Source organism: Ambystoma mexicanum, chromosome 1q (assembly GCF_040938575.1).
Source record: "Ambystoma mexicanum isolate Mex_15411 chromosome 1q, UKY_AmexF1_1, whole genome shotgun sequence".
Lineage (NCBI taxonomy): Eukaryota > Metazoa > Chordata > Amphibia > Caudata > Ambystomatidae > Ambystoma > Ambystoma mexicanum.
In genome coordinates, this window is record NC_090922.1 from 1,126,173,037 (window position 1) to 1,126,191,137 (window position 18,101).

The 18,101-nt window shown below is 40.7% G+C and overlaps 1 protein-coding gene across 3 annotated transcripts in view; it reads left to right on the forward strand.

Annotated features, from left to right (window-relative positions):
- Window positions 1-18,101, forward strand: part of VAV3 (vav guanine nucleotide exchange factor 3) — a 1,781,337-nt gene that overhangs the window by 626,703 nt on the left and 1,136,533 nt on the right. For all 3 annotated transcript variants that reach the window (XM_069641873.1, XM_069641875.1, XM_069641874.1), the window contains exon 4: window positions 11,921-11,989. In XM_069641873.1, coding sequence (XP_069497974.1) covers window positions 11,921-11,989 — 69 coding nt within the window. The remainder of the gene's footprint in view (window positions 1-11,920; window positions 11,990-18,101) is intronic.

Sequence of the window (18,101 nt, forward strand, 5' to 3'; positions counted from 1 at the left end):
AGACTGCCATGAAGGAACACGTACTGTGCAGTGGAACCATTGTATTTATGGAATGTAAAGTGTTATTATTATGCACCATTCTGTAGTTTTGTTTGCCTTGCGGTGCGTGATTCTGTAAAAACAGAAATAGTAGAAGAGGATATGCGAGACATGTGGTTCTGATGTGTGCAGGTCAGAAATACGTGACTTCTGGGTACCATTCTGCTTTCTGCTTCATTGTTTTGAGTGCTGACACTTGGGATTGTTATATGAAGGGAGGTGCCCAAGGTCTGATGGATATAATGTGTGACTCAATGCCTCTCTCTCTTGGCATGTGCAAATACCCATTCTTCTGTTCTTTTGTGCCAAGCGTTTCTAAAATGCTGTACAGTGTTTCATGTCAAGATGCTAACCAATGTGAGATTAATAAGTGCAGGTAAGGCATGGCATTGAGAAATGCTCAATCAAACAATAGTGGCCAGTTGTAACAAGTTTGTGATGAAACATTCATGAAATAGCAAACCTATGAAAAGCAGAGAGGCTGTCTTTCACTGAAAGAAATGTAGTCTGCAGTGTTGGGATGGCACCGCCCCTTTAAACATATGGCAGCCTCGCTAAAGGGTTCCATTGAAAGAAACACTCTTGGACGTTAGATATTTTATCATTATTACTTTTCACCTTGGTGAACAAACTCTTTGAAAAGTAATGTATGCGCATGTGTTACCCCACCGCTATCTGTTTTTTTTTTTTCTCTGATTCATTTTATTTTATGGATGTCATTGAAGGAATGTACCTCTGGTAGAATTTTCAATGGGTTGTATGTCCGTGTTTTTTCTGCGTGTTATTTTTGTATGATTTGTTTAATGGGTGTAAAAGCTGAAATTTAATGAATTTGATGTTGATGGTTTCCCAATAAAAGTACCACAGCACTGCCGAGAAGTGGTGGTATACCTTTATGGTATACTAGAAGTACATGTATGTTGCACCTTTACCGAAAAATACATTTTAATTGAAAGCACGGTAGCCCAAGTGAGAGGTTCTGGTAATGTCCCATTGAATGTGTACTTGTGTTGATGGCATGGTGCGTAAATCAGAAGCACTACAATAGGTGTATAGGGAGGACTGGGCTGTCCTTGGAGTACGAAACCAGTTGATGATGGTTCAGATAAGGTGACACAACGGTAAGACTTGACGGGTACCTGGATGGTATGATATTATGGCTTATATAACCTGGCGAGAGGGCGGACATTGTAGGCCTGAGCAAAGCAAAGGGTGTTGCCTACCCCCTTAAAATAAAATTTTAAAAATGACACCACACGGGGATGGGCCTCGGGTGGCCTGAACAGCGGGCACAGCATGTACATTCTCACCTGCTGTTCTAGCCACCAGATTGGTCAATTGCTCTTCCACGATTGCGAATGATATTTACTGGGAGAGGTAAGGCACATAGTAGAATTGTGCAGTGGCACCAGCTGTGCATATTTGAGCCAGCCGGTGAGGAGGGTTAGAAGGTGAGGTCTGGGAGAAGACCTACTATGAATCTTGAGGTTAATCAGGGGCGACCAGCCAGAAAGCCTGAAACCTACAACAGAAGGCAGGAGGCAACAGTAAGGTCCAAGAGAGAAAAGTTGTGAAGCCTGAAGTTAAGGACGCAGAGGGAAACTGACATCCAAGGTCTAGGATGAGTTAGTGAAAACCTGAACCTCTGCCCAGGGGAACTTGTTACAAAAACAATAGGAAAAAACACATCAGAGACACAAGTGAGTGCATCTTGTCTGTTTCTCGAAAACCGGGAGAAAATGATTTTGGAATCCGAAAATTCAGGGGGAAAGAATTCTTTAACAATGTTTGTCAGGCCTGCAATAGCCCACAACAAAGCCAAGGGGGAATTGACCTTTCTTGGAGAGGTCCTGCAACCCTTAGAAGAAGGCAGAGAGGACAACAGACCCTGTACATATATATTTATTTTATTTCAAAGAAACCGTTTGTATGTTCTCTTTGGAGAAGGTTAGGGATGGACTCCTAAGGCTACGTTTGGAGAACCCTTGTGTTGGCCTCCATTAGAACATTTTTGTTATTGGGTAGCTTGGAAGCGAAGGCCTTGTGAGATTAGGTCTAACATTTTCTTTTGGCCATTTCATCTGGACATTACTTTATAGAGTAGGGTGTTGCAGGAAGGACAAGGAGTTTAAGCGTTGTAGTTTAAACCTTATGATTTATATAATACCACCTGCTACATTCTGTTATCATTTCTGGAGACCCCTTGATAGTTCCATAAGCCATTTAACCAAACCCATTCCTAGTACAAACACCTACTAATAAACACTGTCCTGTGTCAGATGTGCTGTTAAGCGTGCCTTTGCTCAGCCTACCACAGGGAGCCCCGTTGGGTTGTGCATGCTGAGCTTTGGCATGCAAGGGGCTGGCGGTCAGTGAGATTTCAGACATCTGATGACATTTTACTAAAATGACTGCATATTGGGACCTGAAGGCAGAAGGTGATAGGTCAGAGTTCCACCTTAAGAGAGCAAAAAGGTACTTCTGGACTTCAAAAAACTTTACTGGATGGAGGTGAAATGGTGCCACCGACTGTTGGATTTAAATGCCATAATTGAGGTGAGCAAATTGGAGTTGACAGAGCACTGATACCTGCAATGGCAGTCGCATTGCCTGCATTTGGGAAAACATGTCTTTGCATGTGGTAGCAATTAGAATTGGGATACTAAGTGAGAAAGCAGCTTTCTGATGAAATATGCTTCAGGCACAGAAGGGGCTTTCAACTGGAAAATAGAAGTACTTAACTCAACGCTCACAGGTTCCCAAAATTCGCTGGGGTTAAAGGAGGATCATGCTATTTCACTCCTTACAGACCAGGTCAGAGAGATGACTGCCCAGAAGTGAGATTGTCCAGAACTATCTCGGCATCCAAGCATGCTGCATGGGGATACTAAAAAAGATTGAAAAGACCACATCAAGGAAAAAGGCCAAGTTTGATTAACTGTATTTTATATATTTTGACAAATTCTTTTATATCATCACTTCACTCAGAGGGGGAGACTCTTCTCATGAGGCCAGGGAGGTGAGGCCGCTACCCGATAGTACCCCTGAGGGTGGTACTCAGTGGGAGGATCTCATGGGGAGGGTCTCCCCTCCCCCTGTGAGACTAGGGATGACTATCCAGGGAGAACCCTGTATACTTCCCATCAATCCCCCTCACTAAACCCTCCTTTACCTTGCCATCCCATGTACATGTGTCATGTATACAGTAGTAGCAGCTCTGAGAAGAAGAAGAGGCAGATCCACCTTAGAGAGAGCTCTGAGGGAAATACTGAGATGAGGAGGCAGGACAGAAGCATGAAGAGTTAGCCCCAATACACTATGAAGTAATATAGTGTTTCAAGAGTTCTGATTGGCCAAAGACAGTACAAAATAGAAGCGGGAAAACCAAGCAGGGATCAGACCTTCCCAAGAAGATCCGCGAGCCTGAAGGACATCCAGCGTGGAGCAGAGAGGAAGCATTGACCGGGACACGAGAACAATGTCAGAGGTGTCCCTACTCAGTCTGCAGTACCCTGGCAGACTACAAAGCTGGAAGAGCGGAAGTCCGACAGAACGGAGACATCGGACCACACTGTGTGGGAGAGACTCGCCACCCGCCCAGCACCAAATGCTGCAGAGCTGCTACAGTAGTTGCACAAGCAGAGGGAGAGCGCGAGAAGCCGAGCGGAGCAAATTAAGTGTTTTCAATGGTACTAAGTGAAAAGTAAGTTTCCTCTAGCCCCAATTCAAAGAAGATTAATTTAGAAAGACGCTCTGTGCATGCAGGGGCTGACAAGCACGGCAGAACAGGTGTGTGGTGCTGTGTGTGTTTGTGTCTGTGTGTGTTGCATATTTGTGTGTGTGTTTTTGGGAACGGGATGTCATGGGTGGGGAGGGAGGCGGGGGCAGCTGAGGAAGTGGGTTTTCAGGGGGTAACCCCCTGATTTAGAAGTCATCTGGTCAGAGAGAGTGCGGGCAAGAAAGGGTATATTTCTGCTTTACGCGGGCCGCCTAAATCAGCTGAAAAAAATGCCTTTTTGGTAGACGACATGCAAATAGCAAATATATGTCATACAACCGTTTGCAACTGGCGAACATTACCTGACAGAGAACCAAAAGGTACAAGAGCTGTTGGGGGAAGAAAGGGGGGCAAGAATAGCCTGGAAACCAGGGTTGTGGACCCATACATAACTTTAGAGACTGCCTTAATTAATCTGAGACACAATAGTAACAGAAAAGTGAACCAGGACTGTAAACAACAACATATAAAAAAGAGAGAATGGTCTGGGACCCTCATCCACATAGGAAGAGCATCACAATCACTCTTCCTTGTCGCAGTGCCTGTTAAGGAAGTAAACCAGGTCTGCCAGCATGGGTCTGGGACCCACAACCAATATAAAAGCCTGAGAAGGGCCAGGGGAAGGGAGTCATTCCCCTTACTACAGTGAAACTGCAAACCAAGAGAGATCAGGGCAAGGAAATCATACCCCCTGGTGTTGTGTACCATGAAGTCAAGAGATATTAGAGGAAGGAAGCCACACCTGCTGGTATTGTGTACCATGAAGCCAAGCATAAGAAAGCCCGGGGAAGGGAGTCATTCCCCTGGCACTGTGAAAGTATTGAAAGCAACATGCCCAGAGAAGGGAGACCTTCTCCAGGAACCAAATAGTGAAGAAACGATGGGAAATAAGGAATGATGATTGATTTGGAAGTTTACTTTTTGAGTTGGAACTGAGAACTTTTACAACTGGAACTTTGTTTTGTATTTTGGAAAGGAACTGAGACCTGGGGATGGGAGTCATTCTCACGTGAAGTTCCCACTTGCAAGTCAAACTATACTCCATTGTTCAGAAAAAGGGAGCAATTCTTCGGGACCAAAAAGATCCACTACCTCTTTAGTATTAGTTACAAGTGTGAGGGACTGAAGTAGCCTTGTTGACACACTATGTGGTCTCTTTTCATTTACTTGGACATTCTGACCGAATCCTTAGTTCCTTAGTTGAGGCAAACCCCTCTTTGAGTAAGGGAGAGATAGGTTTCCTCTTCATTTTGGTGAAATAAAAGTTTATGCCAACAGTCATGCCACCTGTCTGTCAGTCTCCTCGTTCTGGACCCTTATAATATAAAGGCCATGAAAGAGCCTGTCTGCTCGCTGCTTGAACTGTTGCGGAATACCATGAGCAGCTCTACAATGCATTCCTTACAAGTGTTTAAAGAATTGAATGTACATTTCTCAAGACTATAGAATGGGTCCCTACATGGGAAACCGATTACCATCTTTTTAAACAAGTTTCACTAAAAAGGCAAATAAGTGAGATTGATATAAAAATCATGCACCTATATTTAAATACATCATATGCAGTTTTGATACACTTCATCTCAGAACATTTCAGAGTGACTTTCAGATGTGCGATTCCACCTCGCAGGTCCACTCTGTTACTTTGTACACTTTTCTTTCACAATTCAGCAATTGTCCTTTCCATTACGTGTTTTATCGGCACACGCGCAACCTTCAACTTTTGGTTAGAGTTACTTTTGATTTTAACACAGACTGGGCTTTTGTTGCCTTTGATAACTAACCGTTATTTTAATTGGGCTTCTTTCTTCAATGCCTTTCATGCAGCAGTCAATGCTGTTACCAACGCCTCCTCTGTTGCTCCCGACTCAGTCGTTCACCCAGGAGGGTAGCGGGCAACTTTGAAGCATCTTGACGGTTTCTCCCTTCCGCTCACTCGGTTTCAGTCTTGGAACGCTTATGGCTTCCCGAAAGTGTGGAATTCTCACATGGCCCTCTCTCGTTCTTCGCTACTGCTGATCAGCCCCTTGGCCTTCCAACTTCCATAACCTGGTTCCCATTAGCCCCAAAAGAGCTGCCCCTTCTCGTACCCAGCCTCGCTCAGAGTGTACCTGTGTGCACCACATTTTATCCAAACAGGGAGTGTTAACAAGTGGCATGTGTGTATAGTTAGGATTATGTGCCTGACTCTGCCTGTTCTTATTAAAGGGACAGAGCCATTGCAAGTCAGAAGAGGTCATCTTCCTGGCCTTATTCCTCATCTTCCACAGCTCAGTAGTGTTGTCAATGTGAAGTGGGGAGGAATTATGGGAGCTCTAGTTTCCCATAAAATAAGCAGAGATAGGGGTTAGATGGGTTGTGGAAAAAGGGGGATACCATGTCTCACCACCAGGTGCTTCTCCCCTTTCCCGAAGGACCCTACCCAGGAGATCCTCCCTCACTTGTCCACCCCCAGGGTCAGGATCCAAAAGCGATGGCCTTTCCCTGGCCACCTAAGTATGGGATTTCCGGGTGCTAGGTTGTGAAACACCCAATGGCTTTTCACAATGACTATTCCTGTATGACCTTTAACTTTGCCCGTCCACAGAAATACCTGGTTCAATGTCCCTCCCCTCATTTAGGGAGTATTTTATGGTTACTGAGGTTGAATCAGTTACCAACAATTACTGTATGTGGTCCACAACATGGTATTTTTAAATGTAATAGATTTTGCAGGTTATGCAAATTTGAACATATTTTTGAAAGTAACAGACACGTTATGACCTGCTGTTTTACACTGAGCAAGGAATGCATGTTGCACCTTGGGAAATGTGTTCATAACCCCGATTATACAAAAGCAGGATAATTCTAGCAACGCTGCTTAATTGGAAATCAAACATCTTTAATTTTTGCATTGTATAGGCTTTGGGCGCTAATAGAGACACAATTAAAAGGCTTGAACGAAATGCATAAAGTAGGCAAGGAATCACTAATATATGACTGACTCTGCTTAAATGGGGAAAGTGTTCAATAAGAAATGTATGAGGTATATGTAGAAAATTTAGGAAGGTATTATGGACTCTCACATTTCTTGCATAATGTGTATGGCATTTTTAGGTGTGTATTATTTATTGATTTTAGCTATGATTACTTGAATCTAATCATTATAAAATAGTTGTGCATTGCATTGTAATGTGTTTTTTGCAATTGTCTGAAAAGTTCAGTTGAACAATAACACACTAAAAACAAAAACAAAAAATAAAAATAAAACAAAATAAACAGACTTAATTTGTCCAGAAACTGAAGCTGTAAATGATATGATATTTTATTTATATTGCGCTCATACACAGGTGTTTCAGAGCGCGACAAGGCAAGGGAGGGGAACAGGGGAGAACGAAACAACAATCTTACTAGGCCCACCCATTACTAATGGCTATGTTGGTTCTGCTATACGACTAGAACCATAAGCAGATTAAAGCAGATTAATGCTCTGGAATAAACCACAGAGGCAAACAATGGCACAGATTGTTATTGTACCCCAATGAAAGAGAACAATCTTCTGGAGCATTGCACAAATATGATGGAAAATAATCTCAATTCTGAAGTTTGTAAGAACAATCAGATTCCCTGTAGGACCAGGTTTAAGCAGATTCTGGGATGCTGCAGAGTTCGGTTGCAAATGTGTAATGGTGGCACGGAAAATCTATGCCCTCAAGCAGACCAGGTAGGCTAGGAAATCCCAGACCCAATTAATGGAACAGTCAAAATAAATTACAAAGGCTTGTTTTATCAGCAATCATGTAAAACAGGGACAGCCATAAGCAACAGATTCTCAGAAATCTCAACTTCTTTATTGCGGGTAACAGGTTTATTAGCATGGTATGACAAACATAGTTACAAAAGCCTATGAGGGTAGGGTATAGTTTAGGAGAATTGTCTACATATAAGATATATAGGGGTTCGTACTCTCAAAATAGAGTAGTCGAAGCAGGGGTTAATACTCACAAAATAGTCCAAACAGTATTTTGTGAGTGATCCAGGTATCTGAAGTATTCCATAGAGACCTGTGTTTCTAAGTAACCAGCGTGGAAATAACCAAATAAGCAAAACTGTACTTGTTGTGGGGTTAAAGAGTCTGTGATCTGTGTCATCCTAAACCGACTGGTGTTTTCAATTTGTGTTCAAAGTAAATTATTAGGATAGAAAAGCATTGTGCAGCATCCTGGACATAACAGAACAATCTACTTTGCTTGGTGTCTACTTTATAACATGTAGCACCTTGAAACATGACCGTATCATACGCTTGGCTATGCACTTTACATGAAGTTTAATGTAAATAAATATATATGTGTGTGTATGTGGACTCAGGGATTGAACCTGTGTTGCTCCATGTCATCTTGCTTCCAAGACGAGCGCGTTGCCCCTGAGCTATCCTCCCGAGACCTCAATAACATGCACCACTTTTCTATTGTGGAAAAAGAAATTGACATGTGCAGCATTATTTCTTTTAATCTCCCTGCACCCTTGGCAATGATAGCAGTGTTATAGCACAACAAAGTTTTCAGAACAGCACATTTTTATATATATGGAACTAACATGATCACCTTCTCTTTCTCTGCAGAGATGTGCTTTTAAATATGTGATTGCATCCTGTTTAACTTTGGGAACACACTTTTTCTATGCCACAAACACAGATATTCAGCTATGATTTGGAACCCCTCTGCTTTAAGGCAGGGTCTGGGGGTTAGGGAGCACTTGGGAATTTATTTTGATTTTATGCACTCCTCCCTTTTGGGGATTTTGGGGTTGGCAAAAAGAAAATAGGAGTAACCAGTTACTTTAACAGACTATATTTGTATCCACACTGGAAGCGGTGTAGTTGATTTCAAATTTCAACATTATTTAGTAAACATGCTAAGGATATACTTGGTCTGCCCACCAAATCAATAAAGGGGAAGACAGTAAATCAAACAGATTCCCCCAATACTTGGATTGGTTGGACAGGTTTACTTACATAGAATATCTTTGTGGGTTTTGTGCTCAGGAAAATATACCACCTCCTGGGTCAGCTCATGGGGAAAGGACAGGGATCTGGCCTCTTCAGGCTCATTCATGGATACCTCCAGAATACACCCCTTTATTTTCATCTCCTTGTATGGGTGCCACCTTATTTCTTCTCCTGGTTTCCTCCCTCTCACAGGCAATCTTGGTTCTCCAGCAATTTTTCAGTAATCCCACTCAGATCATATCAGACAGCGCTCCCCCTATCCCACTGTGCATCTCCTTATACATCTTTAACTTCTCCCCAAATTATCTAAATTAGGATGTGCCAGCTGATTTGCTAACTATTCTAGTTGGACTTCTATTGTCCACCCTCACTGCAATCATTGGTTCCTTTAGTTACTAGGCATCATCCCTGTGCATTATAAATCCCACCTTTGAAATGGCAATTTTTGACTACTTAATTTAAGAGCTCAGAAACTAAAATGTGAAAATGTATAGATAAACATCATAATATATATATATGTCTTAAACGGTCTGACCATGCCAGACCTAATGAAATGTGTCTCATTTCGGCATGAGTTTGCAGGTCTGAATGATAGATTTACATGATTTATTTGAAAATTATAACAGTTAACATGTTCCATACATATATCTAATTTAATAAACAATCATCTCTCCAAATCTCTGCTTCATGACGTTTTCTCGAAAGCTATCATCACATTTCAGCTTATAACATTTGTTCTCAAGGCCGAATTATTATGAAAGTTGAAACATTGGATGAGCTTTCCATGATATTTTCAAACCCTTTTCATGATCTATGTGCCCCTTATGGTTCCCCAGATAATGGCCAAAGTATGATCCTGCCTACACTCCTTGGTAAAACATTATTGACATCCATATGTTTCCCTTCAATTAACTGGTATATTTTTGTTCCCAAGATCTGTGTGTACACTTGGTCTCTGGCCTTTGTTGACCCAAGCTTACCACAAAAGCACTTAACATTTCTTTCTCAGGACTAATGCCCATCTGCTTCTTTTAGAGCAGAGAGGATACCTCTGCCTCCTGTCATATGTCATCTGTCAGCCTAGAGAGGGAGCACGGATTTACTTGAATTTTGGGGAATTATTCGGAGTTCACATCCATTAGTTGGGTCACCGTTTTCACACTGTAGGTTAAATCACCACCCATAAGACCCCTCTTTGTGGCTCTGCCACAGCTTCAATGACATTCCCGGAGTCTGATAAGGTTAGGGGGGAGGTGAGCAGTTCTTAGCTTCAATTCTCACGAGAACATTTCTTTTTGGACTGAACACAGCTCCTCTTCATGCACAGAAAACGTGTACTTTTAAATGTTACAATTTCTTTACACATGAGGCCTTTTTTATCTAATTTCATCAGGCCATCAGTGTCCAACTTTAGATTATAATATACATTTGAATGGTTCAGGCTAAAGAGGTTCCTCTGTAAAAGGGTCCTTTCAAACCAAACTGAAAAATGTATTTGTTTTTTCCTCAGCTCTTTGTGTTAGTAAAGCTGCACTTTAGGCATCAGTTATTTGTAATGTTATTTATTTTCCGGGCATTGGCCTCGTCACTCGAACAGGGCCCATTTAGTATTTGTATTTCCCTTTATCTGAAAACACTATGTTGATGTTTGGCCGTTTGCGAGTGAAATGCTGCCTTTTTGTCTGTTAGTCAACAGTGTGACTTCAAATTTCAAGAAAGTATTTCTGCACGTTTGGGCCCAACGTGGCCAGGTGCAGTTCACTTTTGTCTTGGGGCTGCAATTACACCCCACAACCCTGACCTATGCTCGAAAATGTTTTATATTCGGTCATGGATGTACTGAAAATCAACCTGTGCTGCCATACTGGGTCCTTAGCCTGGAGTAACACAAGTACATCTAGTGATTTTATTAATCCATGGATCACACTGGGCAGTTGTCTTTATCACATGTATAAAATGTTTTAATTGATACATGAGTTAAAGTGTATAATTGTGTTGCTTATTCTAATGTAGCCAATCCACAGCTTGAGGTGGAATCGAACTTGAACAGATCTTTCCAGTGTTATTTTGCCAGACTAAAGTAAACCTTTTGTTTGGAATGGCTTGTATGTATGAAAAATATTGTTCTCCCTGTTGATCTGATCAAGTGAGTAAGTTGGAAAGTGATGTTTACAATAGATGACTATTCAGCATCACACCATAAGGTGACTCTTGGTGATCACGAAGAAGCCATTTACAGCAATGTAACAGAATGGAGACTTGATGATGTTTATCAAACACCTGGAAAACCAAACCTTACTTCACTCACTGCGGTTCACAGTTTCGGAAGGGAGATTTTTCATTTGTGCTGCGGAAAAATTCTCCAGTATACAGACCAATTTAGCATATTCTTTTAAGAATAAAATACTAGAATTAGAATGTAAAAAGGTAGACAAATCATGAAGGACCCAACATTGTATTTTTGTTACATTTTCTCCCATGAATGTTGATTAGCAGATGCATTATTTCTATTTCTATTTGAACATTTTGCATCATAAAAGTACAATTGGGTGCACAGCTACAAATGCTTTGGAGAGAAAGGTATTCAATGTGAGTTGAACAGCATGATACGTTCTCATCCATGAAATCAGCCTTTAAACAATCCTTGGAATTTGGTTAATCTTTAAATGTTGATTGTATGTCCCAACAGCATGCGGGCTGGGCATGGCTGCATCTTAGACAGGATAAAACTCAACCCTGGATCTTTGATAAAGTGATTGGTATTTGCTGGATTGCCATTGGTTGATTTTCTTAGTCACATGTCCAACGAATAATAAATCCTCTTTGTTTTAAATTTTGAAATGAAAACAAATATTTTATAAAGGCGTTTGTTTGGTTATCTTTAAATGTGTACCTATTTATACACCTTAGTAGTACAAGATGGGTACAGCGATGAAGGTTTGCAACACATTTTTCAGTTGCCTATAAATTGCACACATGATGTATATTGAGCTTTTGTCAATCATGCCATTGGGTGTGCTGGTGCTTACATTGCCAATAGCACTGTATTTTATCTGATTTTCCACTCAGAATCCTGTTGGAAATAAAATGGTAACCGCTTTGCATTTCTTCCTCAACAGGCCGTTTGCCACAGAGGAGCGTGTTGACGATGATGAGGATATCTATAAAGCCCTTCCTGATCTCATTGAGTAAGTATTTCATAGAGAGATTTAATAAGTATTTGGCAGACGTGCTATGTTTAACCCAAACCATCCTAAATTGATGAACCATGTCCTTTGAATGAAGTAATTTCTTTACATATGTATAGTTGATTTAAAAGGTGCAATGTGGAAAGAAACAGCTAAAATGGATACACTAACCCCTGTGCGCACCAAAATCTGCAAAACTGTGCATGGGTCACAATCACAAAAGGCTGCACACCCCTGCCACACATAGTCAAAGTGGAGGGGAAAACAAAACTCATTGCAGGAGAATGCTAGTGGGTGATGTTACATTTAGCATGAAGCAAGGCCAGAGAATTGGGCTAAAAACCGGAAATGCCTTTTAAAAATTGAGCTTTGCAACCTTCAAAGTGCTGTTTTGGCGATAGATCCATTCATCTTTCAGTGAATCATTGAGAGTAAAAGAATTACAGATCATCCAGTGTGGCCAGAGAAGCCAGGCCTCATGGACTGACAGCAGCTAAGAAATGTATCTTACGAAAAAGGCAGCCCAGCAACATTGTTTTCAGTTCCACAGGAAAAATGTGGCTAAAAATGTTAATATGTAACAAATTCAGCTGTGCAGATAGAACTCCAAGCAAAGACTGGATACATACATCCAGATTGCAGACAAATCCCAGCACTCAAGGACAAAATAATGCTGAGTTAAATGTGCGTGTGCTGCATAAGAAATTTGGATGTAAAAGACTCTGTTTAAAGGTGTTTTTCCCTGAAGAAAGTGCAAAATCGCCTGCTTTAAAAGTATGTTTTTGTGGAAAGGTCTAATTCTTTAATTGTCAAAATCTACCTATAAACTGTGTTCAAGTTATATGTTGTAATGAAAGCTGCAGGTAATTCTTTAAAGTCCAAACCCAGTCTTGACAATGGCAGCCTTGAACACTCACCTCCACAGGGGAGGGGCAGAAAACTTCCCTCTGGACCCCCACCCTGATCAAAGGAATTTGACAGCTGTTGCCAATTGAAATAAGAAAAAAAAAACTGCTCAAAGACATTTCTTGTTTAAATGCCTATTTGTGATTAAGTTTTGAAAACCTTTAACTTTGCAACATGAAGGAGGACATATCTAAAAATGTGTAGTTTTAAATCTAATTTAATGCTCTTTCTGTGGAGATGTGAGTGAACCCTGTACTACATAAGAAACCAAAGTTACACTAAAAGTTAAATTGTGGCAAAACTATTGATGCTGCAAATATAATATTGTACATCTGTGTCCTAGGGATAATATGTACTGAATTAGGAATTGTTAGGTCAAACCATTATGATTACAATTGGCAAAATTCCACAGAATGACAAAGACAGCTCTCACTGAGATGGGAGTTAGATGTCAGGATAACCCACAAAATATATAGTGTATGTTTCTGATTTTATTAGAGGGCATGATTATAGAAATGTGCATTCATGGGAAAGTTAATTTGTGCTTCAAATCAATGTGGAAGTTCCCAAATCACATCATGAAATATGACAGCTCTTTCTGACTTCCAGCCAGAAAAAGGCAAGTGCCTCTGACCTATCAAGCCTTGGGTGTATGGATTGTAATTGTGCCCCTACCATAAACTGCATGATGTCACTTGGCATGATAAATATAGGAACCTCACAATACATAAAGACACACTGATTCCTGACTACATCCTGATTTCCGCGCAGTGTTTTGTTCCTGACTTCTTGATCCTGTTCCAGAATTCTTCATCTTGTCCTGATCCAGATTACTTTGAAAAACCATGGCCCAGCAATTGCTGAACTCTTTTTCAATCACGCCCAAATCTTGAACCATCCCAAACTTCAGGAAAAAATAATTCTGACCCAGTCTGGCTTGCTACCATTAAGGCTTGCCTACTGAACTATCCATCCCGCCATACTACAGTGTCCAGTGACCAGAAGGGCCAATCAAATCCAAGTTGAGGTGCCAGTCCAGTTGACAAGAATTGCCCTGCTGACCATCCTTCCAGAAGTGCCCAGCTGCCTGTAGACCCGATCCAGATGACCAGAACCCTAACGGTCCAATCTTAAATCACAGTGGACTGTAAGTATCAACAGGAATCATAGTAACCTATAGTATATTTGCCTTGTCCTATCCCAATCTCAACCCATCCTCTCTTTAACTTCAGAACTTGTAATAGTGCCACACCAGTCTTGAAACCTTGCTTTGATTGCTTGTGCTAGTGATACTTTCTTGAAGATCCTTTGGTCTTGTAAAATCACAAACCCTTAAAATCATCCCAGGGTTAATACGACTGAGTCCTCCAAGACGTACACGGAGGTGCTGGGGTTGGTTTCTGCGGACCACTCTGGGGCTTACTGTGTTTCAAACTGGTAACCAGCCTGAATACCCTAGTTTAGAACATAATTGTAATTGCAAGAATTGATTTCTGTTTTCATTTTCGCGTCTTTATTTTCAATAACTTCTCTTATTCAAACTTGCATAACTTCTTTAATGTTATAGATAGACACGTAATTTCAACTCTCACTGAAACCTAAGACTGTTAGCTACATCCATAACTAAAAATTGCGATACAGTATATTTGACCCGTTTTTATTAGAAATCTCATAGCGGAAATTAGGCGCGAATTCACATTTTGCAAAAGTTTCACACGTGTCTTTTTCTCATTCAAAGTATTTCCACACTCCCATTCTGATCTAAAGTGTGTTCTTTTGCTCATCTTGTAGCTTTTGTTTGTTAGAACCTGTTTAGTGTTGCTCCCATCGGAATTTTAATCAATTTAAGCATTTTTGCACACTTTTCATTGTTTCACAAAGCCATTTTCGACTGTCATTTTAAAAGTGTAAAATTTCCCAAAAATGCTTTTCTCTCTTGTTTGGGGAGGGGAGATTACATTTAAACTCTAGACAATGTTCTACATTCCTGAGTACCTGCTGCTTACTTACATCTGTGTAGAATTGCTCATTTGGGAATTAAGAACTTGGCAGGGGGAACCCTTAAATTAAACGTTATGTTTTCTATAACCCAAAACTGTCTTTTCCCTGTGTTTTATCCTCTGTGCTGCTCAAAAGTGAATTCAATTGCCTTACTTATTTTCTGATTTGTATTTTCACCATATTGGTGATTGATGCACTATATATATATATATATATATATATATATATATATATATATATATATATATATATATATATATATATATATATATATATTGATCTGAAATTTAAATAAATAAATAAATATTTACCTTTACCAACCAGCCTGGTTCCTGATCCACTGTGACCTGGGGGGCGGGGGGGGGCGTATTTTGAGATGGGTGTGATATAAGTGGTACATCACTCAGAATATTGAACATATAGACATAATAAAAAAGTATTTCATCTGTGCATTACATGCTAGGCGAGACCCGGGCGTGTGCCTGATTGAAATCCTTAACAGCTATCTGTGAAAACACTCACTTTCAAGTGCCACAAATAGAAAGGGAGGAGAGAAAGGGCTGATCCTCATATTCTTGAAACATTCAGATCAGAAAAGTGCAAGGTCAGCAGAGACAAGATAAGGGTAAGGATAACCAAGCAGAGGAGAGTTCTGCAAAAGAGCTATAAACACAATATATATGAACAAGCAGGTCAGTACAAAAACAATCAATATGTCCCAGCCAATTGGCACAGAACAAAACTGAAGTGCAGTGTGTTGCAATGCCAATTAGCAGGGAACAACCAATTGACAGGGTGCACTGTCCAGGCAAGGGAAAGGTGTATGCACCCCTGGGGTGGCTGCCTGGAGGCCCAGGAAGTGTCTCCTGGCCGACATCTTTATTGAATGGGAGGGTTTTGAACCCTTTTGTGAAATGGAGATATTCTTAGCTCTGAGGGAGGACGTGCATTCAAGAGACAGGCCAAAGGGCATGCAGAGTCCTGCAACCAATATTCTATTTCATCGGTCACCAGTCATAAGGACCTGTACTTGGCCACTTTACTTAGCAAGTATCTTGGGCATGTACCCCAAGATGATACACAGAGCTTTCAAATCAACCTGGCCATTAACCAGGAGTCAGTGGAGTAGTTTTAAGGCCAGTGCAATGTGGCCTCTATGCCCCTAACCAAGAATAGGTATCATTGCTTTGCTTTGAATGACCTGCAGCAGGTTGTTAGAGAGAATTCTCATTTCTGTGTTAATTCCCTTCTACTTTAGAGACCCTCGGCTCTTTTGTTGGACTTTAGGACTTTTTGATTTTCATCCTGAAGTGAGTGAGACCTTTTCCTCACACTCTCATGTATTTATCTCTGATTTGGACTCTGTGGTTCTTTTGGTTTTGGAGTCTGACAAACTCCATAGGTATCACCTTTTGTATCGTGACACCCAGCACCCTCAGTGCAGTGTAACAGAGAAGTCCTATGGATTTCTCTTAAGGCTTAAATACCTTCTCTTGGATAAAATACTGTTTCCAAGAGTAATAAACTGAAATTGACTTTACTTACTTTTTTCTCTTTGTAGACCCAGCACACACCATCTTATTTGGAGTGCTGGGGGGTTACTTAGTATCCCCTTTGTCTACCTTCTCATGTAACATTTTTTATGTTACCCTTACGACAATTAATGGCTGGTGGCAGTGGTTAACTTTTCATACCATTGTGCTGTAAACGAGGACCGAGTGACCTTTGACGGGCTCATAGAATCAGAGCTCACCCTTGAATACCTTAAGACAAAATAGCTGCACCTCGAGGAGGTTGGGGTGCAGGATTCACATACTCCAACACAGTTCAATAAGGACAACTCAAAGATTTGGCAAAGAGACTGTTAAGTTCATAGAGGTTTATTTCATCCCACTGCTTAAACAGAGCAGCCTTAGTGCTGTGGTCAAGCTCCCTGCCTCAACCACCCCAGCATCACACCCAGCTCACTTTTTATAGCAAAATGTGAGGGAGCAATCTGCCCCCACCTTTCCTGCACAGTCTTAAGCAACTTCATCGTTAAACATTAGCTCATTGGGCAATTATTTTTAATTGAACTAACCCTTCAGAATGAAATATGCTCTAGCATGCATGTCTGACTTTTCCTCAGGTATTCCGTTCAATTTATAGATGATGTAGTTGAACTCTTCTGATAAGGTTTCAGACAAGGCATAATTACAAGTCTAGGTTCTGCCCATTCGTCAAGTTTCTGAAAGCATGGTGTCCTCGAATGTCTCAAGTTTAAAATGACCTCATCTTACACACTTTGAGCACTACTCAGTTTCTTCTCATTTTAGCCACATTTTTGGTTACGTGCATTTTCATTAAAGGCATTTAGCCAAAACGATTTTCTGTCTGTGTACAGAAAATCTTATTGTCCATTCTGTGCCTTGCCACCTTAGTACATCATGGTAATGACCTTATAATTACGATGCTTTTTCGAATACTAGTATAAACTAACATTATGAATACTATTTACACATAATTACAACATCAATTAGTCCATACAAATTTATCCGCTTAGGTTTAAGTGGGGGGTGCCCTCCACTTCATTCAGCTGTTGATTCAATATATCTTTAATTCGGTTCCCCCAGTACACTCCCACATCTTGAAAGTTTTTTGTTTGTAAAACAACAACTTTGAACCGTATCCAATGTCTATTCTCCTTAATATTTATCTAAAACATCTTAACACAATCTTATAATTTGGCACATACTAATGTATTGTTATTTAAAACAATCATGTGTGTGTCATCTCCTTCCATGTAAGCCCCACTTCCTGTAATAATTTGCTTTTAAACTAACTGTATGCCTTAGTCAATTCACAGCCATTGTGAGACTAGAGAGGGTTGGTCAAGCTTTGAGGTAACCCATTAGCCCATTGTCTCTTCGTATGTGACACCTTGTCTGCAACTCCCACCCCAACAAAATACAGTCTCTCCTTGATCATCTTCTCCTGCCCATGCATATCGTTTTCACTTTGTCCTTCCCTCTTTTCCACACTCTTTCCTTTTCCGTATCTTCTGTTTTATTCGTCTTTTGTTTGGCGTTAGTGGACCGTCTGTGTTCTGTCGCCTTTTCCTTTCCATTGTGCTGTTTTCACAGTCGGTCTCCCAGGTTCTTTTGATGCTTAGACCAGAAGTCCATTGTTTTTTTCCTTTTCACAAGAAGTTCAGTTTTTTTCTAGA